This window comes from Mustela lutreola, chromosome 12 (genome assembly GCF_030435805.1).
Source record: "Mustela lutreola isolate mMusLut2 chromosome 12, mMusLut2.pri, whole genome shotgun sequence".
Taxonomy (NCBI): domain Eukaryota; kingdom Metazoa; phylum Chordata; class Mammalia; order Carnivora; family Mustelidae; genus Mustela; species Mustela lutreola.
Window position 1 is genome coordinate 99,262,974 of NC_081301.1, and position 15,814 is coordinate 99,278,787.

The 15,814-nt window shown below is 51.3% G+C and overlaps 1 protein-coding gene across 4 annotated transcripts in view; it reads right to left on the bottom strand.

Annotated features, from left to right (window-relative positions):
- AUH (AU RNA binding methylglutaconyl-CoA hydratase) overlaps positions 1 to 7,839 on the bottom strand; it is a 134,052-nt gene extending 126,213 nt beyond the window's left edge. For 3 of the 4 annotated variants that reach the window (XM_059143255.1, XM_059143256.1, XM_059143254.1), the window contains exons 1-3: positions 7,548 to 7,839; positions 707 to 774; positions 496 to 583 (exon numbers count right to left, since the gene is read on the bottom strand). In XM_059143255.1, the coding sequence (XP_058999238.1) occupies positions 496 to 583; positions 707 to 774; positions 7,548 to 7,809 (418 nt within the window). In that variant the 5' untranslated portion in view covers positions 7,810 to 7,839. The remainder of the gene's footprint in view (positions 1 to 495; positions 584 to 706; positions 775 to 7,547) is intronic. The other variant, XM_059143257.1, reaches the window with a different exon arrangement.
- Positions 7,840 to 15,814: the final 7,975 nt, after the last annotated feature.

The window sequence follows — 15,814 nt, forward strand, 5'->3', positions numbered from 1 at the left end:
ATACAGTACCATCAGGGGGGAAATCCTAATTTTCACGGCTGTAGATGCCAACTTATAAAGACAGTCTGTAGACACATCACATCCTTACGCAGGAGCTACTACAAACAGCGTCCAAAGCAAATGTCTATACCCAATGCTTTTCACTGGGGGAGCTGCTGCTAGGCAGTCAAGGTCTTCGGTGAGCAAATGCGCACAGAGCACACTGTTCTGGGTAGAAGACTCGACTCTTCCCCCCAGCTCATCTTTCATAAATATTTCACATGCACTACAAATATTTTAGTGGCTCAAATTATTTTTTTGACTTACGAAACAATCAACAGAAAGCTCCTTAACTAATAGAAAGCTTTTTTTTTTCTTGTAAAACAGTAAAAAAACAGACAAAGAAAATGCTGGTAACGGAATTCAAATCACAGAACACTTCATAATGGAAAATAGGCTATCACAGAGGAAAACTTAAACTATAGTTCAACGTCCTAATAGAGTGTGTGTACATACCAGCACAGAATACCCCCGGGACTTCACTCCGGACTATTATGGTCCGCACTTTCTTATCAGATTTTAAAGCATCCACAGCTTTTGAGAGCTAAACAGATAAAGGGAGGGTAGGGAAGGAAAAAAAAAGAAATGAGGAAAAAAATCACTTTTCAGATTGACGTCAACATTGTATCTTAATGTTAGAAACAAACAGCTTAATCTTTATACTCACCATTTTTATCAGATTTTTACTGAATGAATTTTTGGCATAAGCTCTGTTTATTCCCAGCACCACAATTCCTAGTGAAAAACAAAACAAAATGGCACAGCATCTGAGTTAGTGAGTTCTCAGGGTATAACGCCCCCACACACAGCTGGTAACTTGGGACTTGGGAAACCTGCCCCTTCCTTGAGGTTCCCGCCAAGAGCTTCGTCCTCACGTTCACGTTTAGCCTCCTTTTCAAGGTAAGCAGATTTCAAACAATGCGGTATCCGCGATACATCTGTAAGCGCAATCCAGGGCTCCACACGCAGTTTCTTCTATCAGAAACACCTTTATTAACATCCTGACGCCTGCCCTTTCTCTCCTCTTAAGCCCCACCAAGGTAATCTGGCACATTTTACTACATGTACTTATTAGTGAGAACTCTCAATTACAGAATACTGTTTAAAATGTGGCTTCATCATCTTCAAGCCCATACAGAAGTCACAGCCAGCCAGGCTTTGTCCCAGGCGAGCCCCGTGGGACCCGCTTTTCCGCAGACGTCAGGAGTTGGTATCCACGCACTCTTTCCACCGCACCACATCATTCCAGCATTTCCATCCCAAGTTTCTCGCTGGCTCTGTCTGACATACTTACCTGAAAGCACTTCCACTGGGACTGAGCCCAACAAGTAAGTCAACCTCAATCTCTAAAAGCAAAGCTCCTTCCTCCCATGAAGCCCGCTCCTGCCTCCCCACTCCCCTAATTCTACAGGGAACCCACCACCGCACTCCAAGCGCTTCAGTCCAACCATCAATCTTCCAAAAGCAATTATGCACAGAATCCACCCCTCCTTAAATTCCTTTGTCTCCAAAACATCTGCATACAAAGAGTTTGGCATGATATTCAAAGCCCTATATGACCTGTACTTGACCGTGCTTGTCCCATGAATAAGTACAACTTCTCCCAGTGCAGGGAAATGCCTTCCACCTCCTTGGGGCTGGGGGTGGATACGATCCTTATTGAAACTGAGTTAGACTGAAGACAACAAAACGTGTGCATGCCTTCTCCAGGCAAGAACCTGCAAACCTATTTTCAAAGTGAGTACAGAGATCAACTTCAGCTCACAAAATAAATTTTCAAGAATTCCAAATGATCTCAGCATGGAGAAAATCAGGAAGAACTCGTATCTAGGGGTGCCTGAGTGGCTCAGTGGGTTAAGTGTCTGCCTTTGGCTCAGGTCATGATCCCAGGGTCCTGGGATGGAGCCCCACACCGGGCTCCCTGCTCAGCGGGGAGCCTGCTTCGCCCTCACCCTCTGCTGCTCCCCCTGCTTGTGTGCTCTCGCTCTCTCGCTCGCTCTCACTCTATCTCTGAGAAATAAAGAAAATCTTTTTAGAAATAAATAAGAATTAAAAAAAGAAAAACAAGAACCACCACCACCAGCAGCAGCAGCTGCATCCAGAGCAGGCTCTGCACTAAACCCGGATGAGGACAGCCCTGTCACTAGCAGAGCGCGGAAGGATATGCCAGACAGGCTCCCAGGGCTTCACGAAGCCAAAGACCCTCACAGCAACCCGAGAGGAAGGCACTATTTCTATCCTACTGAACAGGCATCCCCCGAGTGTGCATCCTTAATTTTAAAGATGCTCCTAAAAATACTGTCTCCATCAACCACCCAGCCAAAACACTACTACCTATTTGTTCACAAGAGCAGACGTCAGTGGTATGAAAGACATCTTGGAAGGCATTTGGAAAATGTAAAGACACATCCTGTAACTGTCACCAAGTGGAATCCAGGGTTTGCAGGCCTGAAGCTTCTAAAATCTAGGGAGCCCTTGTAAGTAAAAGAATACAAACTCACACACAGAGAACCAGGGACAGAAATAAACATTAAAACCTTCAGAATTTTAAAAACTTGAGAACTACTACATTTTCTTTCCAATTATGTATATGACCTACACACTACTTTCCCTACATCTTTCAATTTTTATATTTATCAATAATTCTGAAAAAATACACAAAACTAATCAAATGGAATTGTAAGGAACCCCAAGGGGTGAAAATCTTGAAAAAGAAAGATGGAAGTCTTAATTGAAGGACTTAATCAGGACACTTCCCGATTTCAAAACTTACTACAAAGCTACAGTAAAAACAGTGTGGTACTGGCACAAAGACAGACATGCAGATCAATGAACTGAGAGTCCAGAAATAAACACCTACTCTATGGCCAACTGGTTTTCAAAAGAGATACTGAGACAATTCAGTGCTAAAAAAAAAAGAGTCTTTTCAACAAACAAGGGTGGGACAATCGGAGATTAACCATCACAGAATGAAACTGGACCGTCCCCGCACACCAAATATAAAAATGTTCTCAAAATGGATGGTAGTCAGTCACACTGTGAGACCTAAAACTGTAGCTCTCAGAAGGAAGCACATATAAATCTTCATGACCTTGGATTAGGCAACAGAGTCTTAAACATGATAACAAAAGCACAAGCAACAAGAGAAAAAAATGTAATTCATTAAAACTGCCCAGTTTAAAAAAAAAAAAAACTCACACAACAGAAAGTATTTGCAAATGATACATCTGACACAGAGCTAATATCCAGATTATGAAAGAATCTGTACTACCCACTACCAAAGGACAAACGGCCAGAATGAAAAATGGGCAGAAGGTGTAAACAGCTGTCTCTACAGGAGACACACAAATGGCCAACAAGCCCACGAAGTCACGGTCCACGTCGTTCGTTAGCAGGACGACGCACACCAACACCACCGCGAGTCACCACCTCCGGGCAGCAGGACAGCTGCACGGAACACCCAATGGAAACAAGCGTTGGCGGGCAGCGGGGGGAACAGGAACCCCTGCGCGCTGTTGGTGAAGATGCTGAAATGGCGCAGCTGCGGTGGAAACCACTCCGGTGGGTCTTCCAGAAACTAAACATAAAATCACCACATGACCACTGACTCTAAGCCTAGTATCTACCCAAGAGAAACGAACACGTATGTCCAAACAAGTCAGTCCAGTGTTCAGCAGCATTACACATAACACCCGAAAAACAGAAGCAAAATGTGGTCTAGCCATTCCCTGCAAGACAAAAAGGGGCAGGGCACATCATCAGCATTCACAGCTTGAGCTCAGGAGACCTTTAAAGTGCGACCTTTGGTGGCGGGGCCTGAAAATAGAAAAGCTGGCACCATCCCACCGTGCTTATTCTATTTAATCTTACCGTGTGCATATATAACATTTTTACTTTAGAAATTTTGTGAACTTGAATAATTTACTACTATTACTACAAAATAACATGTAATGCACAACGTGCTGAAAACCAGGAACAGATTACCTCTAATAAACCACGTACAGACCCAAGTTCTTCAAAATATACCATTAAAAAACTGAAAACTGGGGCGCCTGGGTGGCTCAGTGGGTTAAAGTCTCTGCCTTCAGCTCAGGTCATGATCTCAGGGTCCTGGGATCGAGCCCCACATCAGGCTCTCTGCTCCATGGAGAGCCTGCTTCCCTCTCTCTCTACCTGCCTCTCTGCCTACTTGTGATCTCTATCTGTCAAATAAATAAATAAAATCTTAAAAAAAAAAAAAACTGAAAACCCACAAAATGGTGGGAAATTTTTCTGCAAATCATAGATCTGATGAGGGACTTGCATCCGGAATATATAAAAAAAACCACTCTTAGAACTCAACAATAAAAAGACACACCCAGTTAAAAAAAAAGGCAAAGCCTGTGAGCGACACTCTGTAAAGAAGATACATAGGCTCCATCGTTAACCATTAGGAAGCCCGAATCAAAGCCACAAGGAGACACCGCCTCGCAGGCAGCGGGACGACTAGAACCAGAAACACGAGCGAGCATCGGTCAGGACGCATGGAAGCCGGAGCCCCCATACCTCCCTGCAGGGACTGCGAAATGCTGCAGCCGCCCTGCAGAAGTGGGGGAGCTCCTCGAAACGGTCCCCACAGAGTTATCAGGGCACCCAGCAATTCCGCTAAACGGAGTGAAAGGAAGCGCCCACCAAACGCACACGAAGTGTCCACAGTCCCCAGCACGCGGCAACGGCCCAACTGTGTGTGAATGACCAACAAGCCAAGCGTGCCCTGCTCCATCCCAACACGGGACGTTACCCGACGCCGAAACGGAAGGAAGCGCGGACACTGCTGCAGCACGGACGGCGGCCAACACACGGGGACTGGACGCCACCGAAGCCCGCATCGACGACTTCTTCACGTGCAGCGCCCAACGGCGACACAGCTGCTGCACAGAAAACGGACACATGGGCCCGATCCTGCGGCGAAGGGAGCGAGAGGATGGGCGGCCGTGACTAAAGCAACGGGGCTTCTGTCTGGGCTGATGAAATGCGACTTCGTTCCCAAGCCGGACTGTGGAAACGGTGGCACAGCGCTGTCGAGTACTAGAATCAGCTCCGTGTCTGAATGTTGTGGTATGTGATTTGTACATCAACGAAGATTTAAAAACACATGCATCTTGGAGCACCAGGTGGCTCAGTGGGTTAAGCATCTGACTTCAGCGCAGGTCCTCACCTGGGGTCTGTGGCTAGGAGTCCGCTCGTCCCTCTCCTGTCCCCTGTCCGCGGCCAGAGCTCTCTCTAGGTCACATGCTCTCATGTAAATAAATGAAATCTTAAACATATTCATACTTTAATATGTATGTTTATAAATGTAATTCCCATGCCATAAAATGTATGAAAATGCGTTGTTAAAAACATGAGAGAGTAAATAAATAAACATAAAAACACGAGGGAAAATATATGAAAGAAACCAATGTGCTGAAAACGAGAAGCAGGCGGATGTCGGAAGAGCGGCCGGCAGAACCCCAGCCACGGCCCCGTAGGGACGAGCCGGCTGGACCCGAGCAGCGGCGACAAAGAAGGCCGCAGAGACCCTGGGGCCGTCCGATCACCTGTGAACTGTGAGCGGGGCAGGGCTGCGGCATGACGCGCGAGGGCCTCGCTCGTTCGCTCTGCTTCTGTGGTTTTCCTAACGTGGCTCCTAAAGGATCTGTGGAACGGGTCGCCGTCGGGAGTCGAGGCCGCACGACCCGGAGCAGCCTGGGAAGCAGCAGGAACGGGTCGCCGCACCCCGCGAGGGGCCTGGGAAGGACCCGCAGAAGAGCAGGGAAGGCCGACGGCGGCACCAGCAGCTCCGAAGCGGGCAGAGCGGCCGGCCTCGCCTTGAGGGAAGGCAACCCCCGGGCACGAGTGAACAACCAAGTGCTGAACCGCCGACCTGGGAAGGAGAGACCCCGATGAACCGCGGCCCCCGCGGCTGCTGACAGCCCGAGGAGGTCCACGACCACGAAGACACCCCGGCCACAGAACGGGCCACATCAGGATCCGGACCCAGAGCACGGACGGAGGCCAGGGCATCCCGCGCCTGCACTTCCAGCAGCGTCGAGGGCCCCAGGGTGGACAGCAGTTCGGGCTGCTCTGACCCTGCGTCTCAGGGAACTCTGGGCTTCTCCTGCCCTCGCGGGCTGCGGACCCCCCAGCTCTGCACGGCCCCCAGGGACGCCGAGGCACCGAGAGGCTCCCGCACCTGCCGGTTCCGGGCCTCGTGTCCCCGCACGGTGCGGGCTGCGGTCGTGCTCCCGGGCCGAAGCTCTCATCCCCAGGAGGCGGAACGCGCCTCGCGGAGAAGCCAGGACTCCGCAGACTGGGTTCCCGCAAGCTGGCGGCCTCGTGGGCCCCGTCCTCTCCGGGCTCCGTCGGGACCGTAACTCACGGACCGACCCGACCCGCGTCTGGGCCCCCGTCCGTCCGGCGGACCGCAATCCCGAACACGCGCGACGGCGCACGGCGCCCGCACCTCGTCCCCGGAGCGACCCCACAAGCTCGCCCGAAAGGCTCCGACTCACCCCGTCCCAAATCTACTTTCCGGCTGGACCTTCAGTCCTCGCCCGCGGGGCCGGCGCCGCTTCTCCCACTGCGCACACCGGCCGGAGCCCCTGGAGGCCGCGCTGCCCGGTCAGCCGCGCCGGGGACGCCCAACCCGGAGCCGCGAACACCCCGCCGCGCCCTCCACCGCCCCAGGCCGAACTGCCGCCGGGTCTCCGCGGCTGTCCCGGCCCCGCGCCCCCACCAAGCCCGCAGGGGCCCTTCCTCGCCCCGTGAGCAGACGCTGCGTCCCGCACCCGCTCGGCGCACGGCAGGGGCTCGGGACCCCGCGTCCCCGTGGGCGGCCGCTCGTCCGGCAAACGGCTGTGCTCCGTGTCCCGCCCCCGCGGCAGCGCAGGGACCCTCGGGCCGGCGGCGCCCGACCCCGCGCCCGCCCCCGCACCCGCGCCCGGACCCGCACCCGCGCCCGGACCCGCACCCGCACTCGCACCCGCACCCGCACTCGCACCCCGCACCCGCCCCCGCACCCGCGCCCGGACCCGCACCCGCGCCCGGACCCGCACCCGCGCCCGCCCCCGCACCCGCACCCGGACCCGCGCCGTCGCTCCCCGCCGGTGGCTCACGGGCACGAACCGCAGCCCCGCACCCGCCGGAGCCGGACACACCGAACGTCCGAAACGCGCCGGGGAAGGAGCCGCGGCGCCGAGGGCGCGAGTCCCGGGCGGAGGCGTCTGGCCGCGGCCGCCGGAACCCCCCGGCCCCGGTCCCCGCGACGGGCGGCACGCGGGGGGCAGACAGCACCGCGGCCGGCGACCTCGGCCCGGCCGGAGACCCCGCGCGGGCGCCGGAGCCGCTCCCGGGCCGCCCCCGACGCTGCCTCGGGCTCCGAAGGCGCCGACCGCGGGCGCGCGGGGCCGGCGGGGGCAGGCGGGGCTCCGGGCCGCCCCGACACGGCCGTGGGCCGCGACCCCTGAGCGAGCGACCCCGGCCGCGCCCACCTCGGTTCTCCGCGTCCAGGTGGCGCACCCGCAGCTCGTCCTCCGGCCTCACGTCCGAGCCGTAGCCCCTCCGCGGGGCCGAGCCCCCGGCCGCGCACGCCCAGCCCCGCGCCCACACCGCGGGCGCGACCCGCGGGCCCCTCCAGGAGCCGGGCAGCCTCGCCCCGGGGCCCAGCCGCCAGCGAGCGCAGCAAGCGGCCGCCAAGCGAGCGCGGCCGGCCCGCAGACTGCCCAAGGCCCGGGGCGCCGCCGCCGCCGCCATCTTGTCTGTTGACGGCGCGGGCCCGCGGCTGCCCCGCCCCCGCCGCACGCCGCCGCCGCCGCGCACGCCGCCGGGCACGCCCACGCCACGCCCCCGGAGCCCGCCCCCGGCGCCGGGCCCCGCCCCAGGCCCCGCCCCTCGCCGCCTCGCCCCGCCCCGGCCCGGGGACGCCGCGCTCCCGCGGCCACTTTCCTCCGCCTCCCCTGCCCGGCGCCCGGGACGGAGCGTCGTCCGGCGGAGGCCGGAGCGGGCAGCGCTCGACCAGGGGGAGGGTCTGCGCAGGAAGAACTCCCGGTCTCCCTAGGACACGCCCTGGGGGCCCGTGAGAGCGGCAAAGGGGAGCGGCACGGTCCGCTCTCAGGTTCCCGGGCTGGTGGCAGCGGTGCGAGGGGCTCCCGGGTATCCGCGCGTCCGCGAGCCGCAGGTCGTCCGGGCACGTGCCTGTGAGCGCGGGCGAGCGGCGGGGCTGCGGGCTGGGGGGGGGGGGGGGCGGGGCCGGTGCCGCTGCAGGCCCCGCCCACCCGGAGCAGGCCCCGCCCACCAGCGGCAGGTGCACGGCCTTCCCCGGGCCCCGCTGAGGCCCCTCGACGGACCGACGGGCCGGGGTGGCGCCGGGGGCAGGGACAGCGTTTGGTCCCGCCTCGGCCGCAAAGGCTGACGACCGCCCGGGGGTGGGGGGCGCTCATCGGCGCCTCGGCCGGTCCCCACCCGGTCCCCGCCGGCCGCCGCGGTCGTGGGTCCCGCTCGCGCGCTGCAGGCGCCTGTCCGCCCCGGAGCCTGTCTTCGGCGGGACCCGGTTCTGCCCGGGGCGCAGGGGGAGGCCGGGCGCGCGGCCGCGGGCGCTGTGCAAGCGTCCTGGGGCCCGTCTTGTGTCCGTCGTCCCCCCTTTTCCGATGCTCAGGTTCACGTCGGTGCCGGGACACTCGAGGACGTCGTTCCGAGCGCGGCCGCGGCAGAGCCCCGCGTCCTGAGCGACTGGCTCTTCTGTCCAGCGCCGGCGCGCGGGTCCCCGGCCAGGGCTGGGGTCTCGCACCGGCGTCGGTTGTGGCCCGGGCCAGCCGCGACGGGCGCCCCACAGCGCAGTCACACTGCGCAGCCGGGGTGGCCACTGCCCTGCGGGGCCCAGCTCTCCCGCGCACGCACCTGCCACATACCGACGCGCTGCCGCTGAAAGGCCTACGACGCCTTTTAAGAGACACAAAAAACCTTGAGCGGAGCCCTCTGACTCTAACGAGAACATTACAAGATGTGTCTTACCCGCAAGCAGGTAAGAAATACAGTTGGGTTGCCTTACACAGCTCTGTAACCCGTCTTTTGCCACAATAAATGAATCCAATGATAGAGACCATCTAGAAGACTTTACTGTAGAGCCGAGAATGTGACACAACGCCATGGCCACCACCACACCACGCACGGAATACAGCCCGTGGTATCTGGGGTTGTAACGAGGTTGTGTGGTGACAGATCGTGGCTATGCTTGTGGCTGGCAGGGCGTAAGGTATAGGGGAGGTCAATCACCGTGTTGCACACTTGAAACTGATGTACCATTGTGCGTCAACTATACTGAGAATTTTTTTTAATTAAAAAAAATGGACACTATGTAAATTTGAAAATACGTTCAACTTTATGAAAATTTCTAAATTATAGTACACATTCTGTACTAAGTTTTTAATAGGGTCAGAAGAGAGACACTCAGAAAGTTGTTCGGGAACCATCAAAAAAGCAAAGAATGTCAGAAAAATACAAATTATTTGTAAAGGGCCAAAGTTTCATATTTTAACAAACTGGATAAAGGTAAGCAAAAAATAATACAACCTCAGAAAATACGTGGTTGATTAGGAGAGCTGCAGAAAGACCATCGTAGATTGTCTGGTTATATTAGAAAGCAGATGAAGAAGGACAGCCCTGGTGTGGATGGGACAGAGCGGCACAAAGACACTAGCTCCGTCCTCAATAATTTTAACTCTGGCTCTCACTGAAAGACAGTCATGGGGATACCCCAGTCTGTGAAACTGCCTCTTAGAAGTCAATGCGGGAAAATATCTAAGTCCCTTTAGTTCCTTTGTACTTTTCCATAGAAGATGTACACCAGGAGCAGAGGGTGAGTCGGCAACCAGTATCAGTTTTCAAGAGGAAGGTAGGGCTGGTGTTGGGGGTATTCGGTTACTAGTGCCACTGTCTGTCTGTAGGACTGGGACCTTCGCCTCCAGCCAGCGCGCAGCTGCCACTCTTTGATTTGCCTCCCGCTTACTTCTATACCATGTTAAGTGCGTGTGAGTGACACAGGAGGGCCACCCGCGGCCTACTAGAATACGGGCAGCCCTCAGTGGCAGAAGCCATCCCTCCTTGAGCACAGCTCTACTGCCCAAAACCGCAGGAGAACAACAGGTGTCCCCGGCAAACTGAAACACTTGCCAGCACGTTATCAAGCACAAGTGGAGAGACAAAACTGGTTTAGCAAATGCTGTGTGAAGATTGAAGCAGAACTGTCTGGACTTTTCTGAAGACGGAAGCATAGTCTTAAAACTATCTCGCCTGAAACAGTCGACAAGAAAGTAGGATTTAGCGTAAAGTCCAGGCCCCAGGATCTGAGGCACCCATGGACGTGACAGCTTGCACTTGAGAAGTGTTAACAGTCCCGGCATATACGACAGCTCCCGCGTCTTCAACATGGGGCGTCCGCCTCTGGGTCTCGAGTGGCCACTCCCTGCCACCAGCAGGACGGAGGAGTGGGCACCTGGCCCTTCTGCTTCCCTTGGGCCGCACCAGGCAGCAAAGTGGGACTAAAAATGTAACCTTGCGCAGGGCGATATGTACCCAGCTTCGATGCTATTACTGCATGCAAAGGTGGCAATGACAGATCGTCAGGAACCCAATCTGCCTTACACTCTTTGGATTTTTTACTCTTAAACCAAAATTTCTGTGAATCCTGAGAGACATTCACAGCCCTAAAAGGTGGTAGGTTTCACAAGAAACAGCTGGAAGACTTTTGTCACCGTGAGCTACCTGGAAACAATTGCGGTTCTGTCTCCAGCAGTGAAGAGGCAGGTAAAAGACAGCATGGGATGTTGTGTGTGCGGCCACAGCCATGTTGAGTCTATGAGGATCTGCTCACACAGCGACGCAGAGAGCTTGCAATCTGCACGTTCTACAATATACAACTGTGGGAAACTTTCACAATGGTGTGTGCTCATAGATAGCGGTAAGAAAGTGATAGAAAAAATATATGTAATTGTCTTCAACTTGAGGTATTTGTGTGATTTTTAATACAAAGTTCTCTAGGTATTACACAGGCATTTTGAGTATCTGTTTCTTTAAGGCACAAAACAGTGGTCACAGTGCATTTCAAGAGGGGTGCAAAGTTTCACTCATGCTTTAGTCCCAAAATAAAAATCAAAACAATAGCCCCTTTGAATTTCTTTGAGTCTCTTTTTAATGCTTTGAAATAGGCTTCTTTCTCAAGTGTTCTCTAAGCCTCCAGAGTGGATTTCCTCTCCAGAACCATCTCGCTTTCCATCCAACCTGAATACTCACCTCAGAGTGGGAGGGGTTGAATGGCAAATCCAGGACAGCCCAGGTCCAGAGTCTGGGAGTGTTCCAGCAAGCCTCGCCCAGGGACATTGTCCCCACAGAGAAGGTACAGCAGAGAACACCCTCTGAGGAAGCCTCTTGACTGGCCGCTGCACTCCGCCCCTGCCGAGATTTTGTAGGTGCCCTTCCTAAGCAGCAACCATGACGACTTGCGCCTGTGAGCTCCCTCTACCTATAAGGCAAAAGATAAGTGTTGCACAAACAGGGAACGTGAGGCTTTAAATTACTGAGAGTTCCATGACTAGACTTTGCAGAGCAGAGTCTCAAACACTCAACGCCACAATCATCATGACTGTGTTGCCCCCTTCTCTTGGGTGGTCATCAGGGCTCTGCCCTACCCGTCGCCACCCCCACTCCCTGCTGTGGGGACTTGACCACTCTCTTCTCCTACCCTCTCATTTGGAAACTTCACCTTCCGCGTCAGATCCTCTGTGGTTATGATTTCCCAGATACTGCCTCTTCCTCCTGCCAACGCCGTAGTTGCCAGTTGTGTGTGCTTCCATGCACACAAACATACATGCACATGTTCTTTAGGCTCTGAAGGCACATGCCACCGCTGTCTAGGGGGAGGGGAGGGATGGAAGGATGGAAACATTGAGGGATGGTAGGTAGAGGATATGTAGCTCCATTTGGGGTGAGGGAGATGTCCTAAAATCGACTGCTGATGTTTGCATGCCTCTAAGAATACACCAAAAACCACTGAATTGTGCATTTTAAGTGGATGAATTGTATGGCATGTGGAATTATATTTCAATAAAAAGAGGAGGTGGATTAGGGTTTCTAGAAGATACGACTGATTCTATATCTGAGACAGAGAAAACACAAGGCAAGTCCAGAATATTGTTGTCCCAGGATGCAATGAGGTGCTCAAAGACTGGCAGAGGTGAGAGAGACGTGGATTGAAAGAGATCTCTCTGGCCAAATCTGGGACAAGGGGAACATCAATAGGAATAATGCCAGTAATGGATATTAATGATTATAATTTCCTTTTAAGTCAGTAAACAATTAACTGAATGTCTGGCCGTTGGTGTGTGAGACTACAGATAAGCCAACCAGGGGTTGTGCTAGGATTACCCATGGGATAAGGAAATCACACTGGAGACATCCATGTAAAATCATGCTTAGTTTAGTATGGATGCAGAGGGTTACATACAGAAAGAGATAAATGCATATCGATGCAAGGACTTACATGTCCTTGCCCCCAGTTGTGATGACTCAAAAGCAATGGTAGCCCAGTAGCAATGAGCACACTTAGTTCCCAAATCTTGGTTTCTAATACCATCCCTCAGTGAAAGTGCTCCTTGGAGAAATAGCTGATTTTAGGACTGGGACATTATAGAAAATATATGGAATGAGCCAGAAGGATGCTGCAGAATCAGAAAGTAAGAAAGTGCTAAAAAAAAAAAGAAAGAAAGAAAGAAAACACAGAACAAAGAAACCCACAATCATGGGAGTATGTCAAAGAGACTCAGTAACCAAGAGAAAGACCTCTCCGGTGGCCAAATCTGGAACTAGTTGGACATAAATAAAGCACTGCAAGATTATAACAGAAAGCAGAAATTAAGTATCCACAAATCCCACTGATATAAAATAAATGATTGAATAAATAAATGGGAGAGAAGAGACAAATCTCCCAAGTAGAAGAATTCGGAATAACGTACATAGACACTACCCTCAAGGAGGAAAAGCACAACCACTCTGAGTGGGCTGCACACCTCCTCTCCATTCTGCTGTTAAGCCCATCAGTGAATTTTTTACACTCAGAGCTGGAGACTGCTGAGATTTCTTATTTGATCATTTCTTCTGAGCACATTTACATTTAAAATTTTGGGCATATTTATAATAGCTGCTTGCCTGCTAATTTAAACATCTGGGTGATCTTGAGGTCTGACTCCATAATTTCCATTTCCTCCTGTGCAAATGCTCTGAAAGTATGGTTTGCAAACTCCTGAGGTTCCCCAACATGCTTTCTGGGGCACTGCAAGGTCAAAACTATTTTCATGGTTCTACTAAGATGTTATTTGTCTGTTTCAATATGTTGACATTTGCAATTATGGTACAAAAGCAGTTGTCAATTAAACTGCTGGCATGGGAGCAGGAATCAAGGCAGTATATACTATACTGTACGACTGAGAGAATTTCTTTGATAAAGCCGGATGAGCTATTATTTTCTTTAAATATCAGCCTTTGAGAGCATATCTTTTCAATATTCTATGCAACAAGATATGAGTCATCCATAAGTCACTTTTGCTGTATAATGAAGCAGATAGGAAAAGCACTTATGTGAATGATTCAGCAGAACTCACTGATTCTTTCATGAGACAACACTTCTAATTGAAAGAACAATGGGTAGTCACACTGGTTTCTCAGAATTTAGTGTTTGATAGATATTTTCAAAAAAAAAAAAAAAAAAGGAAAGAATCATGTGAGTGTGTAACTTCAAAGAAAGTGACTATTTTTGGCCCACAATGAAATCTGAAGTTTCAAGTGAAAATTTAAATTTTGAAAAACTTGTATCTACCGCTATCATGAGCATAAGAGTTTCTTGATATTTAAAGATTGACCTGGGGGTGCCTGGGTGGCTCAATGGGTTAAAGCCTCTGCTTTCGGCTCAGGTCATGATCCCAGCATCCTGGGATCCAGCCCCGCATTGGGCTCTCTGCTCAGCAGGGAGCCTGCTTCCCCCACCCCCTCTGCCTGCCTCTGTGACTACTTGTGATCTCTGTCTGTCAAATAAATAAATAAAATCTTAAAAAAAAAAAAAAAAGATTGACCTGGTGAAATCAGTTATGATACTCATGAATGTTTTTTTTAATAAAATATTGAACAATGAAGTATGCCAACATCTGAAAGATCTGCATAACTCAGTCAGTATTTTACAAATGACTAAAGCTAATATTGCACAATAAAGGATCCATTCAAAGTGCAATATAAAATAATGGATTTTAATATAATAGAATGTGAAAATCAACAGGCTGTGATATAGTTTCAAATTCCACATTGCAACAATCCTTTAAGGATCTAGCACTTGTCAAATTTTAGTATAGTATGAAAGAAGAATATCCACAATTATCTGGAAAGGCTGTTAAATACTTCTATCTTTTGAACTATGGGGGAACCACATTATCTTCACAATGCAAACAAAACCAAAAGATTACAATAGATTGAATGCAGAAGCAAATATGAGAGTCTTACTAATCTTCCATCAAATCAGACATCAAAGAGACTTGAAAAAATACAACAAAGCCATTCTTCTCATTGTTTCTGTTTTGGAAAATATAGTTATTTTTCATGAACATGGGTTGTTGTTGTCAACATGTGTGAGGTTTATTTTTTTAATAATAAATATAAAAATTTAAGGAAATATTTTTAGATTTTATCAGTTTTAACTTCTAACAAATTGTTAGATTTATCAGTTTTAACTTCTAACAAATATCAATAGAGGTAAGATGCATAACAAAGTCCTAGCAGAGCCTCAGTAATGTTGGAGTGTAGAGGGACCTTCCGTTCACAACGTTTGAGAGGTCCTACTCCTCTCTTTATTCCTGTGTCTAATAATTTTGGATTCTATTCTGGACATTGTGTGACAGATTACAGACTCTCGAGTGTGTTGTTCATCTACTAGTAGTGATTATTTTGTTTTAACGGGTGGTCCACTTACGAGAACGCAGACTCTGTCTCCCTTACAATGGGCAGTGGCAGAGGTCTCTCCTTAGTCTCTCAGCCTTTCTTAGCTGTGCTGCTTGGAATCTGCCCGGCTCAGGCACCATTCAGGGACCAGTGGGCGATCTGGGCAGCACTGACACACGTAATTCGGGACGCCTGCCCGGCAGCTCCACCCTTCTGAGATGTCTCCCTTTATTTTCCAGCTTCTGTGCTTGTCCCAAAGTTTCTCCTCTGTTATTTCAACCAGAAATCTGCAGGTTTTGGAGTTCCAGGCACCGTGTATAGCACAAACTGAGGCTTGTTCTCGGGCAGAAAGCTGCAAAAGCAGGAGACTCACCAGCACTGAACTTTTCTTCCATGTGTCAACCCCCTCCAGTTTCTCCCCACATTCTCCTCTGCAGGGCCAGCAACAGTTGTGTTTGTAAATTTGTCTCTATGAGTTACTCTGCCTTTACCAGAACAGAGCTCCAAACAAAGGCAAAAACAAATCAGTTGTACTTTTTTGAGGAAAAAAATGATTTACTGTGTTTGATGTCACGATACCCAGGATCTCATAGCAAGTTCCTTAGAAAATAGCGTCAGGAGGTAAGGGAGACTTTCCCTATTCTTCTCGTGCATATTTTCCTTCCCATTTACATTTTTAATACTATTTTCAAATATTATTTGAAAATTTTAAAAATGTAAAGGAAGAAAAAAGGAAGAGAAGTTAAAAATATATTGCAGAAACTCAGGTGCCTTTTTCAGGTGA